The sequence below is a fragment of the Alexandromys fortis genome, unplaced genomic scaffold (assembly GCF_014885135.2).
Source record: "Alexandromys fortis isolate MF-2015 unplaced genomic scaffold, M_Fortis_MF-2015_v1.1 scaffold_61, whole genome shotgun sequence".
NCBI lineage: Eukaryota > Metazoa > Chordata > Mammalia > Rodentia > Cricetidae > Alexandromys > Alexandromys fortis.
This window is the reverse complement of record NW_026067962.1, coordinates 8,528,962-8,553,120: the sequence shown is the minus strand read 5'-3', so window position 1 is coordinate 8,553,120 and position 24,159 is coordinate 8,528,962. Positions and strand designations below refer to the sequence as shown.

Here is a 24,159-nt window from a genome sequence, read left to right as displayed (position 1 = left end):
ACATTTTTAATCCCAGCACTCGGGAGGGAGAGGCAGTTTGAGGCCAACCTGATCTGCAGAGTGAGTACCAGAACTGCCAGGGTTACACAAAGAAACCCTGTCTCAAAAAAGCAAAACACCAAAAAATAAACAGTTTGAAAAAATAATTTTCAAGCTATTAATAAGTCAAGAAGGCCTGATTCTTAGCCAAGGGGAAGAAGAGCGATTAAGAAAGGCTTGAGAGGGGGCTGGAGAGATGGCTCAGAGGTTGGGGATGCTGACTGTTCTTCCGGAGGTCCTGGGTTCAGTTCCCAGCAACCACATGGTGGCTCACAACCATCTACAATGAGATCTGGTGCCCTCTTTTGGCGTGCAGGCATACATGGAGGCAGCACACTGTATTGTATAACATAATAAATCTTTAAAAAAAAAAAAAAAAAGGCTTGAGAAAATAAAATTTGGCAAACCAAAAGTAATTAAGCAGTTCAAAGTGGGAGATAAAATAGGTCTTGACTAACTGGTCATAGAATTTAAATACAATAATTTCCTTTCTCATATTTTTACCTTCACCCATATTGGAAACTAAAATTAGCAGAAAGGAAAAATATAGGGAAATGATTATATGCATAAAAATACTACCATTCAGCAGGCTTTTAGTCAGGAAGAATTTCCTGCATGTGCAGTGAGGTAGCAGACTGGTGAGCAAATGACGTCATTTTAGCTCTTTAGAGTTAACCCTTAGCTTTTCTGTTCTTTTTCTCTTCTTCAGCTCACACAGTTTTACTTTTCTTCTTACAGAACTTTTACAGCCTATGAATATGGTAATATATAATTATCCTCACTGTAAGGTTTCTGAAATCATAGTTATGGATCTTGTGTTTTCAGCCTGTTTGATGGCTTTGCGGATGGACTCGGAGTTGCTGAAGCTATTTCTTATGTGGACCCTCAGTTCCTCACCTACATGGCACTAGAAGAACGCTTGGCCCAGGCTATGGAGGTATTTTTATAACTGATACGTACATAGAGAATTGGTAGAGTATAAAATAATTTTAAAGGTTTAATTTTTTTTAACTTTACTGAAGAGAATGTGAATAGCTTTCTTAGCAATTTAATACCTGCTGAATTGTTACTAGTATATGTATGAAGTTACTTGCTGTCATGCCGGCAAATTGCAGTAGTTGTCAGTTTTCTCTACAGAATAAGAACTATTTTGCTTAAGTTTAGGAAATGCAGGCTTTCCCGGTCCTGAACTCTTGGTATGCAAGTATGAATGTTTTACACATGTGTACACACAGGCACAGAGAGGCAGATCTAAGGACCCTGGACAAAGCTTTCCTTTGTCCTCCAGACTGCACTGCCTTCTACAGTTAGGCTTGCTTTCCCGTACCCGCACATGTACATGCTTTCCAGCAGTGGACACATCTGCCACCTCTTCTTGCCTGCTTCCTGATTGTTTGGACTAAACACAACCTTAGTCTGAAATATATCTGCCCAAAATTAAAAGCCCAGACATTTTGACTTGGGAGCTTCCATAATACTGGTGAACCTTATTGAAATAAATCGTTCTTTAAATCACTAGTCATAAAATGACTACAGCTACTATAGGAGTACTGAATAGTTGAATGAGAAAGAGGTAGAAAATAAGCGGGTAAGAAGGGACCTCCAGGAACATTATGATAGTACTTTATCTTGAGATCTTCTGAGTAGAAAGTTACCTTCGGATTCATAAGTTAGGTAGTAGGCAGACAGATGGGTCCACATGTGCAGACATTAACTCTGCGTTACATCGCGTCTTTGAGCGTCTGGGTGATTTTCCATTAGAGTGTTGGTGCCAGTTATGCTCTAATAGTGCGTTGTTCTCAGAAATCACCATCGCAGAAATAGTATGTACTGGAGCAACCAACATCAGGAAAATAGCTGACACCCAGGACTGTTGCTGGACCCTTCCTCCGAAGGCTGACGTGTGCACAAGAGTGGTGTGGTCTGATAGCCTGCCTTAGACATAATACATGGCAGTTGCAGTGTACCTTTTGAGTCAGCAGAGTGAAGCAGATTCATTTTAGGGTTTGGTTTCACAATATTTAAAACATCTTTCATTTTATTGTCTTAGGTTTTTATTTCCTTGACTATGGAGGTATCCTTAAAATGTTGAAAATAATGTAAAAATTTATTCATTACTTCTAATGTACAATGTGACATTTGATTGAAAGAAGAGCTTAAAAGATTGGTCATGAGGGGCAAGCCCTACAAAGTCACCAGGAGTATGGCTAGAGACAAGGCAAGAAAGAGCATAGTCTGTCTAGGAACTTGCAGCCTCATCCACTGTTTTCTCTGCTAACGAGAACCCAGTGTAGTTTTGCCACTTTCAGTAATGTCCTGTGTCTCTGATGAGATGTCTTGAACTCGCTCCTGTCTCCACAGCATAAACAGTCTCATCACATTTTAGCACTCTGCATTACTGATTGAGATTTTTATTGGGTTATTTCACATCTAGATTATCGGTACAATTCCATTTTCCTGTCACACTACAGAAATAATTTTTCATGTCTAGAATGCATTTTTTAAATAGTTTTAAAGCATGGAACTGAAAACTTATTTTTTAAGACAACACTGGTATTCTTTAAAACAAATATTATTTTAAAAAAAAACCCACAAAATTCTGCTTGCTTTTATTTATACTAAGCATCCCACCTCTTTGTCAGTAGTTGCTTTCATTTCTACTTCTTTTCCAATACCAGGTCCATCTTTCTTTAGATAGTAGCTTTTGTGGCAGATCTTGGCAATATACATTGAGCTCTTATCTGTGTCTCATGTTTGAGTGAGCACAGGATAGAATAGCAAACATCCTTATTTTTTTATAACTGATAATAGAGCTATCTACATAGTCCTAAATTTGAAAATCCATATACTTGCACAGATTTATGTAGGCATTCGAAGTTCTCATGATAAGTCATGTGGGAGAGAACCAACTCCAGGGAGTTGTATTCTGGCTTTCATACCTGTGCACACATTCATACATATATACTCACAATGAAAATGTAATTAAATAATGCAGAAAATGGCTTAAACTGTTACAGTTTCTCATTTATAATTACAGTTACTTACAGATAAATTAAAACTTTTGGCTATCACTTAAATGTAAAATTTTACTGGAAATGACCTTCCTTAATGAAATGGAGGGAGGCTTTTTCTCTGTCTAATAATTTTTTAAGTTTGTTCCTAGAATGAAACATGAATGAATAAATTTTATTTTTCATCTGTATGAATGTATGATTGAGGACTTTGTTGAAACAGATAATAGGAATATAGTTTAATCAGCATCATCACTTAGTTCTTTGGTGACATTTTCCAAAAGTTATATCCACTACCTTCCTGGGGTGCTTGTCTTGTTTTTATTTAAAGCAAAGGATTTGTAAGCCTCCTAAAAAGGTTTATTTTTCTGTTGGAATCCATGTTGATCCCAGTTGTTTAGATTATACCTCTAAGTTACTAATTTATAAAGTGTGGGGAAGGCTAATATACAAGGAATATGAGATGATATTCCTTATAATAATATAATTCCAATAATACTTAATAGGTGCATGTTCATGCAGGGTAGTTTAGGAAAGACTGCTTAGGTTAATTGAAGTTGTTTTTCCCAAAACATCCACACTTGTGACCCCTTCAAGACCTTTTCAGACTCACAAAGCACATTATACACACCAGGCTGTGAATTAGAGGAACATAATAGGCCACATAGGCCAAGAACACGAGCTCTTCGACCCCCGGAACCCAACACAGAGGAAAGAACCCACTCCTGCAGGTTGTCTCCTGCCCCCCTGTAGGCACCATGTGCATCCATGTACACAGAACTGAATGAAATGGAAAATCTGATTTCAAGAGCATGGTCTCTTAGGTTGATAGGCTATCTGATCTTGGACTGTACCCTTAACCTCTAAGCTTCAGGGGCCTCATCTACAAAATGGGATTAATAGTTTCTCCACTAGATATTATAAGATTGTATTATGTATTAAATCATGTTCCATTATATTTAGTATAGCAGTGGTAAGTTCTCAGGACTGTATTCATAACTCATTTTAAATCAACAGTCAGCCACGTTTCAGTCACTCAGCCCTGGGTACATTAGGAACATGTAATGAAAACTGGCAAGGGACAGAGACAAGGCCTGCCTATCATTTAATCTAAATTGGAATCTCGAAGAAGATGTTCATATTACATGGCTGTGTGACCCTTTGTTTTCTCCAGCTTTCATAGAATAGTCATTTACACAGATATTTAACCCCTATATGAACTTGGCCAGGCAACGTAGTAACGTGATTACTAGCAGTGTGCATGTTCTAATTCTGTGCCAAAAGTAGGTGAAACCACTCAGATGTCTATTGGTTGTTTTCACGTTAAACATTTAGTAGTTTCACCTATTTTATCTCATGAAGTGAGCTTTTCTAAAAGTGTTTCTTTTCCTGATATTGATCTCACATAACAACACTCAAATTGGAAGCGTGACCATCATCTGAAAAATACAGTTATAATGAGCAAGTAGATGATTGCTGAAGTAAGATCTTTCCTTGGGATAGGTTGGACTTTATGCAGACGTGTGTGTGTGTGTGTGTGTGTGTGTGTGTGTGTGCATGCGTGTATGCTGGTGAGAAACAGGAATTTGACTTAATGATCAGAGCAATGGTTCTTTTGGAAGGTAACTAAAAGGTCAAAGAATAATAGGAAGAGAATATGGCAATATGTTAAATATAATTTGATATGACAACTTAAAAATAGTTCCTATTACTATTTTAAGGTATCTCCTAACAAAGAAGTATACTTTCTCTTTTTCAGACTGCGCTGGCACATCTAGAGTCTCTTGCAGTAGATGTTGAGGTGGCTAATCCACCAGCTAGTAAGGAGAGCATTGACGGACTTCCAGAAACTCTTGTTCTAGAAGATCACACTGGTAAAGTCACACTTCTCAGGTTTGGGATGCCATGTTGTATATTTTGATAAATTATTGGGACACCAAGGAGATCAAGTAGTTACTCTATTTTTTATAAGCCAGAAGCTGACAAACTTTCACCTAGTAGAGAATACTTAATGAAATGATAGATTAAGACCAAGTATTTACCCAGTCTACTTTTCAAAGAAGGAATGCTTACGGAATTGCACATTACCATGCTAGGATGGTGCTGTCCAGGTAATTGATAAACTACCTCTTCACCTTCCGTGACCATCGTGGGGACCAGTTCTTGATGGGTGCGCCTTGTTTGTGTTCTCAGCTATTGGTCAGGAGCAGTGCTGTCCCATCTGCTGCAGTGAGTACATCAAGGACGACATAGCGACAGAGCTGCCCTGCCATCATTTCTTTCACAAGCCTTGCGTCTCAATTTGGCTACAGAAGGTGCGTTTTGGATGTGCTTTCCTAAATACTTCAACAGTATTGCAGGCTAGAGACTGCTTTCTTTTGTAGACATTTAGACAACAGGAACTATTTAATGTAAATGTCTACAGAAATAGCTCAGAAGATTCTTTTACACCTCTCAGAGCATACTGTGATAATGAATAGTGCCAGTACGAATGGGTGGTGCTGAAAATGCGTGGAAAAAAAGTACAACCAATCAAATAACCCCTCTTCTAGTTTTTATTTACCTACCTTGAAGACTTTCCAATAATTTCCAGTGTTTTTGAGTTACTTCAGAAGTAGAGTTTACTTACATCCCATGATCTCAGTTGTCGCATCGAGGTCCTTACTGTCTAGCGCAGTAGAAATCCCCAAGTTTCTTTCTTGGCGTTTTTCTTATAGTTATAGCTCCCTCCTCCTTATAAACACCTCTTCCCATGTCCATCTTCTTCCCTCTTTCCTTTTTTTTTTTAACTGTTTTACTTTTTACTGTCACTTTATCTTCTTGAAAATATATTTTAAAATGTCTGGGGCTGGAGAGATGTCTCCGTGGTTAAGAGAACTGGCTGTTTTTCCAGAGGACCCAGGTCCAATTCCCAGCACCCGCATGGCAGCTCACAACTGTCTGTAACTCCAGTTCCAGAGGACCCGACTCTATCACAGGAATACTCATAAAATTAAAAAAATAAAAATCTCTGAAATCTTGTGTAGAGGTGTTCACCATTCTTTTACAGATTCTGAGGAATCCTTGTTGCTGGTGCCTCCTGTGTTGTGGTTAAATCATACTCAGTTTGTACTTTTCTCATTGGCTGAAATCTTCATTGTTCCCATGGCTCCCAACTTTGTCTCCAGTAGCCAGAGTTCCCATTCACCATGGCGTGTGTACATGTTCCCCAGCTGTTGGCGTTTGTGTGACTGGTTTTTATTCTCCCACAAAAGGGTTGTACAGTTTTTTTATACATAATATTTTCTAATTTTGTTCCTAAGTACTTATCTTCTGTCTAAACTTTAAAAGCATTTTATTTATTTGCTTTTCTCCAAAAATAATTCATTTTGATTGGAGTTTATTATTATGATAGCACTAAATTTACACATACTGTTATAGACTTGCTCTGAAATACTTTGATTACAGTTAAATTAATTGGACACAAAAATATCCGTGGTGTATCATGCAGTGCTCTTTGAAGTCAGGTGTTCTATACCTAATTACTGCTGGCTCTTTCTTTTTAAGTTTAAGGTTTTTCTAAACATCCATCATTATGGTGATATGTATATTGCACAATATTTTGAGAACTAGTGTGAGAACCTAGGAGACAATCAGTACCTAATAAATGTTAAAAACATAAATTACACCAGCACTATTAGTAACAATTAGAGAGAGCTTGTTAATAATGAGATGACAAATATAAGCTTAATTTATGGTACAAGTCACAAAGACCTGTCAACAGCCTTCGGAAAACTGCGTGTTAACAAAATGATTGCTAATGGATTAGTGCAGATAATGGGTGATTCAAGTCTCCCTGGCAGTCTAGGGGATTTTTTTCTTAATCTGTTTATTTGGCATTAATGTTGATACAGCATAGATGGCTATATCAAACAATATAATCTGTCTACCTTGAATTTTACATGAAGTTGAAATAGTCCATATTGAATTTAATGAATTACTTGATGAAAAGTTTTTACATTCCAACAAGCCTCTCCACTGATGCAATAATCCTAATCAGACCAAATCAAACTATATTAGAAAAAGCCTAGGTTTAATGGATGCCAGCGCTCCTGGGTGGCCTTCCCGGCCCCCCAGGGATGGAGAAGGGAAAGGAAGACCAAGAAGACCACGTGTTCGTTTTCTGGGGGGCAGTTTAAGTAGCCTGTGGGTGTGTTCTTGACTTTCTCTGGGGAAGGGAGTCACCTTTTGGCAGGCTTTCTCCTAGGTGGAGCCTAGACTGAGGCAACTCCCAGGGGAGGGGGCTGAGATGGAAAGTTCCATCCACACATTTTAGACTATTTAGATGTAGGGATGTTAGAGGCTGGGGTGAAGCATTAACCCAAACACTTATAACAAATAACTGGAATGGTAAAGTAACAATAAGCTAGCAGAAATTAAGGTGAGAATTAAGTAGGAAAGAACTTGTAATTCCTATGTGTGATGGCAGAGGTGATGTTAGTGAGAAGATACTTCTGAAATTAACAGGAAAGCAGAAATACAGGCTCCCAAACCTACACCGCTGTGTGTGCATTCCCAAGCTGGTAATTCATGTCTACTCCCATAGACTTTCATTCCTCATCTTCATTATAGGAATTGTCTAAATTGCAGCTCTGGTTGTGTTACTTTGTTTGCCTTAAAGGTGAGAAATTAAGGTTAGTTTTCTTTCACTTGCAGAATAGTGGGATGGTGGATTTCTGTCTTGGCTTTCAAAGCTTTCTGTGCTCTAACCCCCAGCCTGTCTCTTCAGATTTTCTCTTCTGTACATTTAGTCCTGTGTCTATGCATTCGTTCCTGCTTCCCTCCATCCTGTCTGTGAGATGAGGTGATCTAAGTAGATAAGCTCACCTTCCCTTTGCTATCTTTGACATAACAAGCTTTCTTTACACTCTCAGTTAGTTACAGACTTAGGAAGAGGACTCTAGGATTTGTGCAATCAGTTTCAGACACTACTAGATGATTCCCCTGTGTTTGCCCACTTCATCTTCACAAGAACTGGAAAATGTACTGGTATTCTAGTCCCTATTCCAGTGACTGTTACCTGGGTTAAGATGATATAGTTAGTACCTCCTAAGTCAGAACTGCACTCCTATGTATGATGCTGTGACTGGGACACTGCCATGTACTTGACTGTGCTATATAGCACTGGATAACAAACTAATTTTTGTCCTCTGATGAAAGAACTTAGTATAAAGCCACCCCTGGGAAAAAGGGTCCTAAGTTAAAGTTCTTTGTCACCTTCAACAGCATTATAGTTTCATCGCCCTTCTATCAGGGAGATGTATTTGGGAAAAAAAATCAGATTTGCAAGGGCATGATCTGTCATCTGTTAGATTGATTGATCTCTGTGGTCTTCCATTGGTTGTAAAACCATCTTCTTTCCCAGGTCTGTGGTTGGTTTGTTTTGTTACTAAGAAGACACATAACTCTGTTTGTTTTTAGAAAGGGATTACCTGGCTAATACAGTAAGATCTGAAGCCAGTTTGTTTTATACGTCTGTCTACACTAAAGTGAGACTTCTATACATGTATATAACAAGGGCAGGCCTGGTGGGCTGTAATTTGGTGAGCTAATTTGGTGGGGTCACTCGTCATGCCTAATAGATAAAAGTGAGTGGATTCAGGTCATTACTAAGTTTAGATGACCTCCAAGAGACAAAGCACTGATTCTTTGTCTTTGATGACAGTGTCAACTCTAAATAAAAATTCAGTAAGTAAAAGGCGAGTTGAATCCAAGGTGCAAACATGATCATAACACACTGTTTTGTATAGAAGATATTTGAGCTGGGCAGTAGTGGAGCTCACCTTTAATCCCAGCACTCGGGAGGCAGAGGCCAGTGGATCTCCAAGTTTGAGGCCAACTTGGTCTACAGAGAGAGTTCCAGGACAGCCAGGTCTGTTACACACATACACACACTGTGGGGGAGAGAGGAAAAGAGGGAGGAAGGAGAGAGAGAAGTGTTTATGTTGTGTGGGTTTGAGGTGTATTTTGTTTTTAAATACTTGATTTGGGAGCTGGAGAGATGACTCAACAGTTAAAAGTGCATATGTCTCATCGTACAGGGGAGCTGAGTTTGGTTCACAGTACCCATGTCAGGTGTATTGCAAATGCTGTACCTTCAGTTTTGGGGGAGTCTTAACACTGTCTTGTGGCTCCAGTGGCACCTGCACCCATGTGTATAGACACACACACACACACACATCCAAAATATAAAATAAATCTTTTTTTGAATGATGCTTAATTTGTTTATAGGATAATGATGCCACGATTTTTCTATAAAGACCAAGGCTGTTAGTATATTTCTTCTGTTGACTGCTAATTGGTTTGTTTGTTTGTTTTCCCTCCAGTCGGGAACATGCCCTGTGTGCCGCCGTCATTTCCCACCTGCAGTTATTGAAGCATCTGCAGCTGCTTCCTCAGAACCTGACCCTGATGCTCCACCTGCCAATGACAATACTGCAGAAGCCCCATAAAGTGTAACATTGGAATGAGATCTAAATTCTATCACAGTAAATCTGCAAATTTCTTCTAAATCTGATGTGCAAATAATTATATATAAATATATTTAAAATGCTATATATAGTATATGCCATAGTTTAGAAAGAGAATATTAACCTTTCTAAACTGAACTTAGGTTTGCAGAACATACTAAGCATTTTCAAGCTGAATGTTGAAGCAGTGCATCCATTTTCTTTAGTTGACTATGTTGGTGTTCACTGTAAAGTGAGTAGTCAGCTCTGTGGCATATGTGGCTGTTTTGTCTGAAGTGCTGCCACTAAGAGGTCATAATTACGCTCTCCTGTCCACATCAGATGTGAAGACTGTGATCACAACAGTAGTAAAATTTGGTTTCCTTGACAATAAATGGAATTCTAAAGCATGCTTTTTCACTGGTCCCTTTGCTTCTGCTACATTGAAACTTCTTGGTTTATATTACTGAGAAGGTTAAAGTTAAAGCTTTTCAGAATGCCAAACAAAGACTAAACTTTTGACCAGAAAAACAAAAGAAATTTACATCTTAGATGTAAACCTCCTGAAGTGGTTAGGTGGTAAAGGATTCAGTGAACACTGGATATGTTTAAAGAAAGGCTTGCTGAGCATGTGAATAGTCTAGTGTGCTCCATGCTCGGCACAGGTACATGTGTTTGGCCTTAGGAAACACTATCTAAGCCCTTATCCAATCTGCTTCTACTTGTTAAATACTTGAAGGTCCAGAACACTCTTCACAAATTTGTTGAAGAAGTTAGATGTAGCTAGTTTAAGGTAGTTTGGTTTCTGAAATATTTTAGGTCTGAAGATTTGCACATGGTCATGTTTGTAATTATATCACCCCAGATGAAAATTGCACAGCTTTTAGAGGATCACACGGAGTAGGCAAGTCCATGCAGACACGGGTGTAGTAGGTAGCTTTGACAAGACCTGCTGTCCACACTGGGGAACAATGGCTTAGGAGGCACAGCACTAGAACACTAGTGAGTGCACGTCTACCTGGTCCCCTGCTCATCTAGTTTTGGGAATATCTAAATAGATTCTGAAATGCACAGTTTCATTTAATTTGTGTAATATCTCTGAGTATTTATATTCTTTCTTTTTCTCTCCATTCTTAAAAATAAATGAATTTTTCACTGTTGGCACATTTGAGGCTTAAATATAAAAAAACATAACACTTGCATTCTGATTTTTGCATATATTGTAAATGTGGCTGGTATTTACAGCAAAATACTGTGTATCCTTTTATGGGTAAAACAAAAGTGAACATTGCATGCAAGTAATGTGGTGAATTTGTAATTTAGGGGTTCTCTGGGGCTTCTGTGACTTTGGATGCTTACATTCAGGCCTTAATGTTGCTCTAGCTCGCATGCTTCCTTCTGATGTATATAGTCAATGTTGTATAAACTAATCTTTGCTTGTTTTCTACTCTGTGATCTTTCCATGCCATATTTCATTGATGATCAGTTAGTGTCAAGAAGTTATACCAGATTAACATTAGTTCTCCTGTGTATACTGTGGAAATTTGTGGATTGTGTGGTTTGTTTGTTTTCTTTTATGGACTGTTGATTAGTTGTGGCACTTACTGATTAAACCTACATTGCTGCAGATTGCTTTGTAACAAGCTACGTTATGTTTAGTCAGTATTAAGGGACCTTGGTTTTATTCTCCTAGATAGCAGCTGTCCCAAAGAAAATATTTCTTCTTTGTCTATTAAGATTTAGCTGTTATCTGCCAGTTGTTAAGAGGTTTGGTTCCAAACTCAACCAGAGAGTTTAACGTAAGATAACTGTTGTACTTTTTGCTTTCCATCTGTTACCGTCCTTCATTGTTGACTCCTGACTGCGTATACACAGCTGCTGTGAAGGAGAAGGCAGAATAAGACTTGCTTTCAATTTTCTAAAAAGGAAAATGAAGTTTTAGAACTTTGATGGTAACAAGCCAGTATAAGCTGAGGCTGACAAGTTCAGACCCCAACGTATTATTTGATCTTATCTTGGATCCTTTTTGAAAAGTTAAGAATATATGAAGGTAAATTAGAAATAGTAAAAATATTGATAAAATGTCATTTATCTTATTTCTCTATTTTCGTTGTGACTTGGCCTAATAATTTTAATTTTTTGAGCATTTTCTTATTTCTTATAATATGAATGCTGATATTTAAAGTTAGGCTCATGTGGATTTCTTTTGTGTTTCTTAGTTGTTTATCTCTAAGCTAACTTTTAAGATTATTTGTGATATGGATTTATATATAAGCTGTTAAATATATATGAGCTGTTAAAATGGAATGCAAGGTTTTCAAAAGCCCAGGTCTAACTGTAATGATTGGTTTATTGTTCTACAATCCCAGCCCGCCATTTTCCGTGTAAATCATAAACAATAAACAGGATATACTCGGTGGTCATTTCTAATATTTAATTGTGTAATCCTATCACTTCTACAGCATAATCCTCTGAGGGTTTAGAGTCAGTAACAAAGAACACAACTATTAAAGAACTCTATACTGAACAGACAGGGTTTTTTTGTTTGTTTTATAAAAAGATGTAGGGGGGGCGCATAGGTTACTTAGACAGGCAGCTGGTGGACGTGTGCTGTTGCCCTTTCCTGCCTGACAGTCTCAGCAATCCCACAGTCTTCTGCAGAGCCAGGCTCCTGTGCTGGCTCCGCCTGTGGAAACAGTTGCAAATTCTGTGGTTCCTCACTTGAGTGGCATCTCCAAACCCAGTGTGGGACTGCTGGCCAATGTGCCCATTGAGAATGCTCTCTCGTGGTTCATAAAAGCCTCAAGGGCTTATTTTTGAGTCACTTGAACAGTAGATTTTGTCTACATTATTAAACAAAAACTAACTTTGTATAGAAGGACTAGAATTCTATCTTTCTAATAAACATGCTAGGAAAACACTATGAGAGTTAAGAGTAGCAGTGGTGTATGGATGCCTCTGCTGTGGTGAGAAGTACTTCTAAAGTGGTGCCTTGTCTGCAGCCTGTGGCCGTGCAGAGGCAGGAGCTCTCTAAGAGCAGCACCATGCTATCTCTAGGTAGCACGCGTCTCCTCTATGTGCTCACCTCTTTGTATCCTGCCTCAGGCTTCACATTTTAAATGTTCCATGATGTCTGATCCGGACCAGTCCAAGGCTGTGTCTTTTGATCATTCACTTAAAATGTTATGCCCACAAGGTAAACAGTTCTTTTGTAATCTGACTAAAATACATGGTTCAGAGACATTTTTGCCAACTTCACAATTATTCTAACGGCATAGGTGCAGTTAGTTGCTGTCGTCATTCTTGGGCAAGCGTATGGCACCACTGTTAACCTGTGTCTACTCCTAGCTTAAGTTTTCTCGTAAGCTATTGAAGGGCAGCACTTAGCCTCGCTACTGTTGCTGCAGAAACACCCTCTCAGCCTCTGTCAGCTCCAGTCTTGGTAAAGCATGCTCTCCATGGTTTGTTGGTTGTTTCCTGGAGTTACTGGTAAGTGTTGAAGATGGACTACAGTGCCCCAGTAGAGCACAGCAGGCAGCCCTCTAGGGTGGCTCTTCTGGTTCACGACTCCCCGTCGTCACCTTGTGCGCTCATTTCATCCTTTCCTGGAAAAGACACCAGAAAATTTGTGCCGTGTTTCAAAGATGTGTCTTTGAAAATAGTTGTAATCTGCTAGTGTGCTAAATTAAGAAAGGAAAGGAAGTCAGCTGGAAATGCCTCCTCCTTAACAAAGCTGTAAGCTCTGTTTCCTGTTGCTCAGATGCCATCTGCTCAGTAGGCTGTTCTAGAATTGATAAGTCTTCAGTGTCAAGGAAACGTTACTTTCTCGAACCTACCTTTTCCCTGCTCAGAAATGGTCTTTGAAATAATATGACATTGACAAGTTACATAATTACTCTACTTCTGATTTTGCTATAAAATGATAAGTCTAATTAGGTCATGAGTAAAACTTAGAAACATTTTTTTTTTGTTTATGTACAGTCCTGACGAGAATATCGAGTGCTTAGTTTCTGTCATTACGCCAAGAGATGACTCAGCAGTTAGGAGCATGTGCTCCTCTTTCAGCACTCAGTTCCCAGTCCCCTGGGACTCCAGGTCCAAGGTAGCTGGCTCCCTTTCCTGGCTTCTGCAGGCACCTTCACACATTTGAAATCACATGGACACATACACATAAATAAAATTTTGTAATCTTTAAAATAATTTAATTTTACTAAAAGACCCTGATAATGCACTAAAAGTAATAGGAATTTGACCACTTGTTACGTGTTCTCATAGTCAGTTTTAATTTTTATAGTGAAAATTGGGGGAGAGGTTTTTTATTTTTAAAAGGAAACTGAGCTGGTGGTAGTGGCGCACGCCTTAATCTCAGCACTCAGGAGGCAGAGGCAGGCAGATCTTTCTGAGTTCGAGGCCAGCCTGGTCTACAGCGTGAGTTCTAGGACAGGCTCCAAAGCTACACAGAGGAACCCTGTCTCAGAAAACCAAAAATAGAGAGACAGAGACAGGGAAATTGCTCTTAAACTCATTGTCAGCAAGAGAAGTTTTGCCAGTCAATACAATTTCTTTTAACGGCATTTATTTATGACTTATTTTAAGCCCACTTTGCATTCTAACAGCTCCTGTTTACAACATACTACTGTTAGCCCGTGTGTAGCCCTGTTGTTAATATTAACTGTTAGTAAGCCCATGTGTAGCACTGTTGTTAATACTTAACTGTTAGTAAGCCTTTGGGTAGCCTTGTTGTTACTGATCTTTGCGATCAATCTGAAAGGTTGGTGTTATTGTCGCCACCTTAAAAACAAGTCCCAGAGAAGATCTAAGAGCCCTGGTTTTTCTACTTCACACCACTCCCTAGTCAGTGTTGGTTACTTAATTTTGTGAGATGTGATCTGATTGTTTTTTTTAATAAAATATTCTTACAAGGAAATATATCTTTACTGAGCCTTCTGATGGCTAATCCTTGAAGTTACATTGCAGTAAGTATTACAAATAATGTAGAAATGATTAGAGATGCATGTAAATCATATACAGAGACTCTACTATGTTTTATGGAAGAGTTGAGCAGCTGAAGATTTTGGTATCCAGAGGCTGTCTTCTGTAGATAGAGGGATGACTGCATTATGCTAGTGCCGTGGCCATTTTTATACTGCTAACTAAAATTTTAGTGATGTCCTGGTTCATAAACCACATTTCTTGGTCACTTGAGCGCTGGTGAGAACTTCCTGTCTTTGCCTAATACCTGGAACTCAATGTATTCCTTAGAAACTGTCTCAGGCCAGAGATGTGTAGCCAGCCTGACTGAAAAAGAACACAGTAAAACTACCCCTTGAGTCAGTAAGTGTGCTAACTAACACACACTACAAATGGGACAGCTGTCGGTGTGACGTGGGATGTTTTTTACAAGTTTCCCCATTTTTGTATATGTGGTATGTCTGTGTGCGGTCGTGTGTGTAGCTGCACATGCATGCCGTCCACAGTTGCGATCTCCCATCTTACTCATTGTAGCAGGATCTCCTGTCAAACCCAGAGCTTGCTCGGTGGGAAGTCCATTCTTCAGCTGGATGCGGGAACTCCAAGCCTGGTGGTTCAGTGTTCTGGGTTTGTTTGTCTTGAATCTCGGAGGTTTGGTTTAGTTTAGATTCACACTTAAAGTTAGTAGGGAGTGGGGAGCTTTCAAAGTCAGTCTTGTCTGGAAAGCAAAGAGTATTGTCCCAGCTGTGATCGTGTTGGAGAAAAGCAAAAATGGGATTTGGTTGCCACCCACATCTAAATTAAATAGCACCTGAAACATGTCTAGACTTTTAAAGTAACGGGTTTGTGGAAATAAAACATAGAACATTTCAAACGTCACCAAAGCCAACAGATTACCATTTGCATAACCTTACCTGAGTCATTTACTAACTATGCATTGCATGCCTCGACCATTGTTGGGAGAGGACGGCGTGTAGCCCAGCTCTATGGCCCGTGTAGTAGGATTTCATCTGTAAAAATTCTATTTTAGGGGGCTGGAGTACTGGCTGCTCTCTCAGAAGACCTGGGTTCAATTCCCAGCACCCACATGGCAGCTCACAACTGTCTATAACTCCAGGATCCAACACCATCACACAGATGTGCATACGGCCCAAAAAGTTAATGCACATAAAATTAAATAAACCAAAGAATTCTGTCTTAGTACCTAGTACTCAGGGCCTTAGAGGACGTTGTGTGGTTACCCAAGCTAGAAACAACTGAAGTAGGGAGAGCAATTAAGTGCTGTTTCTTTCCCCCAGGGGATGTTAGCTACCAGCGTACCTGCAGCTAAAGGACCCACTGCTAGGCCGGAGAGCTCTGGGGAGTTCCCATACACCCTCCATGAGCCGTGATGTCTCACAGCCACAATGCGTAAAAAGATTTTATATTTTGGATATATATATATCTGGGCATAACAAAGAGAGGCCAGGGTTTCTTTTTATCTGGTGTGCCTTTTTACTTTTACCACTTCCCTTTGCTCTAAAACATTTTCACGTAAGCTAGGCAGTATTCCTCTGGTGGGAAATGTGCAAGTTTGGGTGACCACAATCAGCAGTTCCCTACAGAGTGCCTCACCTAAAGGAGTAAACACCTCTGAAATGGCTAGACTTCCTCCTCCGTGACTCTCACAGAGGGCCCAGGAAGCTGTATGGACACACACTGAGCCCCAGAGGAACTGATTATGCAAGTGCACAGTCAGACTAGGACAGCCCCTGCTTGCTTCAGCCAAGCGCATCCCACAATGCAGTCAGAACTGGTCCTGTCAGCACCAGCCTACAAAACCACAATGTGTCCACACATTACAGCCACAAGCCTTCTGCTTCAGTGAGGTCTCCCTCCACCTGTCAGGAGCTCTGAAGGGTCCTAGATTCTAACAGAATATGTAAGACACTCGGACCAGTGACTGGTGACTGACTTCTCCTAACCTAAGTATTGTAACTGCATCGTCGCCTTTACCCCATCTGATCTCAAGGATGATGTCAAGCTTGTTGGCAGGAAGTGCTGAACTGTGTTTGCGTCACAACTGAGGAAATCATCTTAGGAAACTCCATTCTTCTGAACTAGTTACTGACAAACATGCCCTAGAACATGGCATTATCGTCCTCCTCTAGATCAGGAAACAGATCTGTCCTCTGACCTAGGGGGAACAATGCATGCCTTTAAGACTGCTTCTACAAGGGTATTTTTGAAAGGACAGTACAGAACACAGCTACCCATGCTTGTTGCTCGGAAGACATCAAGAAACAAACCCCTGAGCAGGGATTCCCCAGTCACCCAACTCTACTAATGCAACAAAGGCCACAAGACCCACTACAAGGGTGCTTGTCTAGGCAAGCCATAGTGAGAGAGGAACTGAGGCTGCGGGGATGGTACTAGCCAAAAACGGACATCCTTATTATGGCCCTTGCCTAAACCATTACCAGAAAGGACAGCCGAGTCTCGCTGAACTGTTTGATCGTTAAGAGCAGGAAAGTTGATAAAAATTACTTGTCATTAACATGGGGTGTATACACTGAGAATATTTTGGCATCATTTTTACATGTGTCGTCTTAGTTAATCCTAACAAAAATTTTTAGATGTAGACAATCAGATGATCTCCAGAAGGAACCAACAGATTATAGCAGTAGTCAATCAGTTATGTAGCCCTTGAAGGATTCCATCCTGGGCCGGTAACTTTTGTTGTATTTGCCTTCTGCCCCAAAAATCCACTCTGCCTGTCTTGCCCTCTCTAGTTGGTCTCTATCCCAGGCAGCTTCTTCCTTGGTTAATGGATGCCCAGGGCCTCCTTGTCTCCAATAGCAGATACTAGGGAAGCCTGTGAGAGTTGCCAAAGCCGCTTGGCAGAAGGCATTTGTGTATTCCTGGACAGCTTTGTGCTTAGAACCAGTAAAAAAATTAAGGACATAAATCACTGCTTCATTTTCTACTCTATGAAGGCAACAGTGGCTTGCTTGCCTAAGATCACAGTCTCGAGAAAATTCTGGGTCTGGGACTTGAAGCTTCAGCCTCTGACTGCAGTCATGTCTCTTAACACTGTGTCAAAAGCCCTCTGTACCCACCGGCATCCTCTGAGGATTCTAGTGCCGCTGAGGTTAGGTCAGAAAAACAGAAGGGCTGCGGTCGGAGCTTGCACTCCTCCCACCCGTTCTGAGCTGAATTGGGAAGACGGACCGCACAGGAAGTCCCAGGTGAGCGCTTTTTCTGCTTCCTTTCAGGTGTGTGTGTGTGGGGGGGGGGTAGCTTTAAATTCGGAGGCTTGGGCGCGGAAACAAAGCCATTTCTCTCTAAGCGCTCACTATTCAGCTGGCCCCTTATGGAAACAGAGGCACAGGATGGAATTTTGAGCTCTTTAAAGACGACAACACTGATTAGTAATCCCTGGGAACTGTGATTGCTTCACAGTCCTGAAGTAGGAGCCCTGCTGAGTTTTTTTTTTTTTAAGAGACCAGGAAAGGAACTGTTTGCCTTGTAAGTTGCCTAGTAGCGTTCTCCAGAGTCCAGTTAACGTTGAGCTGCACCCACCCAAGGAGAATCTTCTTTTTACAAGGAGAAATGCAAATTAAGGGTTGTTCTGCTGGTCTGGGTTACAGGGGCCAGGCTAAAGGATCCTGCCAGCTTTGGCTTCTTTCCCTCCTTCCCTCCTTCTACCCTTCACCAGCCTAACGTGCTGAGCCTCAATCCTAGCTATGCCTCTACTCAGGCCCCTGTGTCTGTTGCCTCCCCAGGACAACAGGGACAGAAGGGATGTGTGTTTTCGGATTGTGAGGACTGTTAATATGGACAATGTTCTTAGGAGTCTACACAGGCTGGGGACACTTCCCTCCCTTAGGTTTCTTGTGATGGGGCACGGACACTTAGCCTCTCCTACCCCTCATCTGGGAAGTGGCCGACTTTGACAAGCACTGGAAGGCGCACACCACCATGCCTGTCTCAGGTTCTCCTCCGCTCTCCCGGAGAGTGAGCCAGTGCCTCTGCTGCCTCAGTTTAGCCTGGCTGGAGATTCCAGAGCTTAATGTTGACCCATTTCCACCCTGACCACAGAGTTCTTGGGGCCTGGAATTGCTTCCTGCCCAGGGCGAGGGACCCGCTGGGACATCTGGGTGACAAATAGATAGGTCCCCTGGTCTGTCCCCCTTCAGGGTGTTCTTCCTGCAGGACGACTCATCTCTCTGTTAACTCCAGCCCTCTACTGTGCTGACGACACACGTGGAGAAGCCAGGGGCAGCCCACATGGGGAAGGATCACATGCTGTGAGATTCAGACCTGCACACTTAGCAAGTAGAGTATGAATAATCGCTCACATTTTCCTGCGTGGTATGGATAAGGCTTGCAGAGGCAGCCATTATCAGCGAAGCACAGCGCACCTTGGATGGAGTCTTGGAAGCCATTACTCAGAGGTAACGGTGATGTGGGGCTGTGAGTGATGATGTAGCCAGCATTAAATTGTCACACAACTGCAGTGGCAAGAAGGCTCGTGGTATTCCAAGATGAAGTACACTTTTCTAAATTCACTGTGGGAAGTAGGAAATTAATCAGGAACTGTGCACCTAATAAAAAAACATGAATAAATGGCGCCTGTACTCTGGAGAGCAAGCGATGATAACCTGGCCAGCTTGAGAGCTCCTCCCATGTGCTGAGTCCATATAGACAGCCACACAAACAGGAAGAAGTGTGGAGACACAAAGAGCATGTTGAATGCCCTGAGGAGAGGAACAGACACATAATAAAAGGGGCCCTGTAGTTAGAGCTCCTAAGAGTAGCTAAGCAAAAGATGAGCATTGTGGGATTCCCCTCTGTGTGGTGTGGATACCATTGGTGAATAAAGAATCTGCTTTGAGCCTATAGCAGAGCAGGGCAGAACAGAGGTAGGCAGGGAAAACTAAACTGAATGCTGGGAGTAAAAAAGGAGGAGTCAGAAAAAGCCAGTAGCCCCACTGGAGCCAGCTGGAACTTTAGCTGGTAAGCCACAGCCACGTGGCGATACACAGATTACTAGAAATGGGTTAAATTAAAATGTAAGAGTAGCCGATAAGAAGTTAGAGCTAATAGGCCAAGCAGTGATTTATAATAGTTTCTGTGCAAATATTTCAGATCTGAGCTGCTGGGCTGCCAGGAAATGAACAAGCAGCCTTATTACAACAGATGAGGTTAAAACAGCGGGATTAACAGCAGGTTTGGATTATGACATTTGCTGCTGTAATGGTTCTGTAGGTTTTTATCCTTTCCAGAGGAAGCGTGGTCTACCTTTAAACAGATATCCGGTTCACACTGCTGCCCAGCAGTGCTGGCTGGTCTCTTCTGTGCTGCCCCCCACCCCTGAAAATGCTAAGTGGGCATTCTGAATGGACTCTAGAAATGGGGCTCAGAAGTCTGCATTCGAAGCAGGTTCCTGAGAGATTCGTATACACACTACAGTTTGGAGAAAGAGTGCTTAATTTCTCTGCCAAGGTCATTAGAAAACCTCCTGGGGATTTGTGTGATCTTTCTTATTTCTTGAAACAATCCACTGCAGTTATGCCGTGTGTTTGTATTTCAAAGACTCTAAACACAATAGGCTTTTTTTTTTTTTGGTCTAGAAATTTTCACTAATAATTTGCTAAATTTTTTTATAAGACACCCTAATAGATGTAGGCTGCCCTGTCAGGATTCTGAGTTTGTCCCCCACGCCCACCCCTTTGAATCCTGCCAGATTTGGGGCTTGGTGGTCTGAAAAGTCACTTTTCACTTCCTTGATTGGGGTGAGACAAACTACAAGTGCTGGGTCTGTGTAAAGGTTTTCAGTTTTCCTAAATCCTGAACACCCAGTTAGGATGTCAAAGTAACAGTAGGACCCTCAAGGCGGCTGGGGATCTGCGCTAGAGAGACAAGGACTAGAGAGGCAGGACCCCTGAGATCCAGAGAATGCCCTGCCTTCCAGAATTCCACTCAGAGCAGAAACCAGGAGCTCAGACTTTGTCCCAGCCTCTGTTCATTTTACCTGGCTTCAAGACCTGTTTTTTAGAAGTCAAGAAATTGCCCGATCTTTTAGAAAAAATAAGTATGTTTCTAAACAATCAGGGTGTTCCAGCCTCCGGGCCAGGACACAGCTCCTTGGTTGCCTTTTCTTGGGGCTGGTGGGGGAGGTCATGAGGCTGGGACAAGTTTGACTTAGGAGAACCACGTCCCTCCCTGCTATGCAGTCAGTGACTGCTGTTGGTTTACCAGTCTCTGCTAAACCGGAACTCACAGCCCAGGAACACAAACTTCTTTCACCCCCGCCCCCAGCCTGCGAGTAAACATAATTTTTTTAAGCAATAGATGAAGTACAAGTAAACATACTTTTTTTAAATCTCGTGTTTTCCTTCATAATCATTTAAAATTCCTGCCCAGGATAAAATCATCACCCAGATTCTCACAGAACTCATGAATAACATTTAAATCCACTCTCCTAAGCAGCAGGGCCCCTGTTTAGCTAGTCCTCTAAACGCAAGCACACATTTATTTTCAAAGCTCTGAAAATGAATGATGGAGCAGCCTATGAGGTTATCTTTTATGCAGCATAGGAGAAAGACCTTTGAGGGTGAAGTCGCTCACGCTGCAAATAGAGTCTAATTCATACTTAGGAGACCAAGGGCCCCCAGAGGCTGGATACAGCCATTCACAATGGGACGGTGTAATTGGTATTGAGGTCCCAGCCTGGTCCTTCAACTGTGCCTAGACTAGGCCAATAGAAGTCCTTCCTCTGACTACTCACTGATTCCCTCGCCCGTTATGGAAAGTCACTTCTACTAGACTACAATCTACTTTAAGACATACAAGATCCTGCAATCCCTTGCTGGGAGGCAGGGGGACAAAAGAGCACCCGGCCACTGGCCAGAAAACCTCTCCTTTTCTGTCTTTACAGAGCGTGATTTGTAACCCGCACCAAAAATCTACGTCTTAAATTTACTTTAAAAATCTTTCCTTCCCGAACAACTTAGTGCCAAAATAAAGCCACCAAGAAGGGCAGCATGGCAGGTTTGCAAGCCAGCGCAAGAGGCGTCCCCAGCTGGAGCTGGCACCCAGGCAAGGTGAGAAGATCCACAGGAGATGTGCTTAGTATTCAAGCCCCCGCCTGCCACAGGTGTCAGAGCCACCCGGGGGAGAAGGGCATCATCCTTCCTGGGGCAGCCGGGTGGGTGCAAAGCCAAGGCTGGACTGAGGAACGTTCAGGGGAGCGCCTGGGTGAGGCCGAGGTGAAGGGCTGGCACAGTGCAGGGGTTTGATGAAATGCATGAATGTATTAATAATGATGTAGAATAGCGATTTTTTTTTTCATTATCAGTCCCAGGTGTTGCAAATGCGGAGCGGGAGAAAACTAGAATGGGCCTTGGGTTCTTGAGATGAAAGTAAATCGCTGTGAATTCATGATTTTCAGTAATATATATGCAAATATAGATTACACACACACACACACACACACACACACACACACACACGGAGTGTCTGCCTCTGTTCACCGCGTTGCCTGGAGGCTGTGACGAGTATAGCCTCTCAAAACCGTCTTCTACTGAACGGATTCAGGGTTTATTGAAGAAAGAGATGATTACACAGCTGGGTCAAGAAAGCAAACCTGAACCTAACACATCTTGGATCAGAAAAGTAAATGACCAAAGAATGAACTCTCATGCCATGAAGATAGCAAAAGTAGAGTTTGCAGACCAAGCTAAACAGTAACACTAAACCATTAAAATAAAATAGTAGTCTGTGCAGATATAGATGAATAAGTGGATAAATTAAGTTTAATGAATGAGATACTAAAACAATTTTTTTAAAATTTCCCCTTCCACGCTCACCAGTTTCATAAACTTTATAAACTTTACAACAAGAAGACCTGGCAGACATTCGCTGTGGTGCTCTGAATGAGAATAGCCCCATTAGGGAATGTATTTGGATGCTGGTTCAGGAAGAATTAGGAGGTGTGGCCTTGTTAGAGGTGGTATGTCACTGGGGGTGGGTTTTTCAGGTTTCCAAATCCCACACCTTTCCTAGTTAGCGCCGTCTCAGCTTCCAACTTGCAGGTAAGATGCACGCTCTCAGCTCTGCTCCAGCACCTCACCTTCCACCTTCTGCCATGCCCCTTGCCGTAATGGCCATGGACCAACCCCTGAAACTGGAAGCAAGCCTCCAATTAAATGCTTTCTTTTATAAGTTGCCTTGGTCACAGTGTCTCTGTCTACTTGAAGAACGATTAATAAAAACCCAAGAGACAGATATTGGGGTTCAACCTGAAGACCAGAAAAGCAAAGCAGTCAACCACTGGATCCTGCCTTCGGGAATCTCAGAATGAGACTGAGACCGAGAGCTGTCTTCTCCTGTTTTATATTCCTCTCTAGGGCTGGGATTAGGGGTGTGCACCACTATTGCTTGGTCTCTATGGCAAACTAGTGTGGCTGCCGGGGTTAAAGGTGTGTGTCATTGATGCCTGGTCTGTAAGGCTGGCCACTGTGGTGGTTTACTTTTCTGATCTTCAGGCAAGCTTTCTTTATTAAAACACCAATGAAATGCCACTACACGTACTCACGTGGTCACAGTGAAGAAGCATGGCAGTGAGACACTCAGAAATCCCGAGCCATGTGGTAGGGCTGGCATGCAGCAAGGACTCTTGACATTTCTGCTTAAGCCACATCATGGCAGTGTAACTACTGAGGAAACTGCAGGGAAGTCCCAGCCCAAGGAAAACCCTACAGGATGGCTGCCCTGGAATAAGAAATGGCGTCAGACCAAAGGGACCCTAGCAACTGGAAACCCAGCGTGTGATTTGGAGCTGGACTCTTTGGCTCTGAAACCACAGTTGGGAGAATTGGTGCTCAGAGGGCTGAGGGCTCAATGCTAGAGTTGTACCAGCGGTGACTTCCCGATTGCTGACACTTGTGCTGTGGTTGTATTGTTGAACGCCCCCATCTATTGGAAATGTGTACTTAAAAACATTCAGGAAGAATAGGACGGTTGGAAGTTACAAGTAGATCTAGATGGCAGAGCAATCTATGATGTACTCATAACTTTTGTGATTGTCTCAAAGTTTAGAAATTAACAAAAAGTCTGTTTTTATCCATTCTCACCTCATCTTTAGCCATGTTTGACTGGACCACATTTAAAATTCAGAGAGGATATGTCACATCCCTGTGGAGGTTATTGGTATCATATTATTACTAAATAGCACACCCTTAAAGGGCCGGGATAGGGCTCGAGGCTAGAGTATTTGCCTAGAATCTTTGAGGTTCTGGGGCTGATTCTAATCCCCCAAAAAAAGTCAAACCTGTAAAACTGGATTACCAAACAGGGAAGAGCAGCCTAGCCACACTTTTCCGAACTCTTGGCTGAAATCCAGGGTTCTCACACCACTTAAAAGCAAAGAGGAGTTGGGAGGCTGGCGAGGTGTCTCTGTGGAGAAGATCAGGGTTCAGTTCCCAGCACACGTTAGGCAACTCACACCCACCTGGTCTTTCACATCCATGGATCCAATTTGGCTTTCGCCAGCACCCACGTGCACATACCACCCCTTCCCTCATTCACAAATTTAAAATATCAGCAGAACCCGATTTACACAGCAATTCAAGGGCTACAGGGTTTTTTTGTTTGCTTGTTTGTTT

The 24,159-nt window shown here is 41.8% G+C and overlaps 1 protein-coding gene across 1 annotated transcript in view; it reads left to right on the top strand.

Annotated features, from left to right (window-relative positions):
- Pja2 (praja ring finger ubiquitin ligase 2) overlaps positions 1 to 11,970 on the top strand; it is a 55,636-nt gene extending 43,666 nt beyond the window's left edge. Inside the window, 4 exon segments of the mRNA XM_050153467.1 lie at positions 865 to 976; positions 4,810 to 4,924; positions 5,244 to 5,365; positions 9,416 to 11,970. Coding sequence (XP_050009424.1) covers positions 865 to 976; positions 4,810 to 4,924; positions 5,244 to 5,365; positions 9,416 to 9,541 — 475 coding nt within the window. The 3' untranslated portion in view covers positions 9,542 to 11,970.
- The last annotated feature ends 12,189 nt before the right edge of the window (positions 11,971 to 24,159 follow it).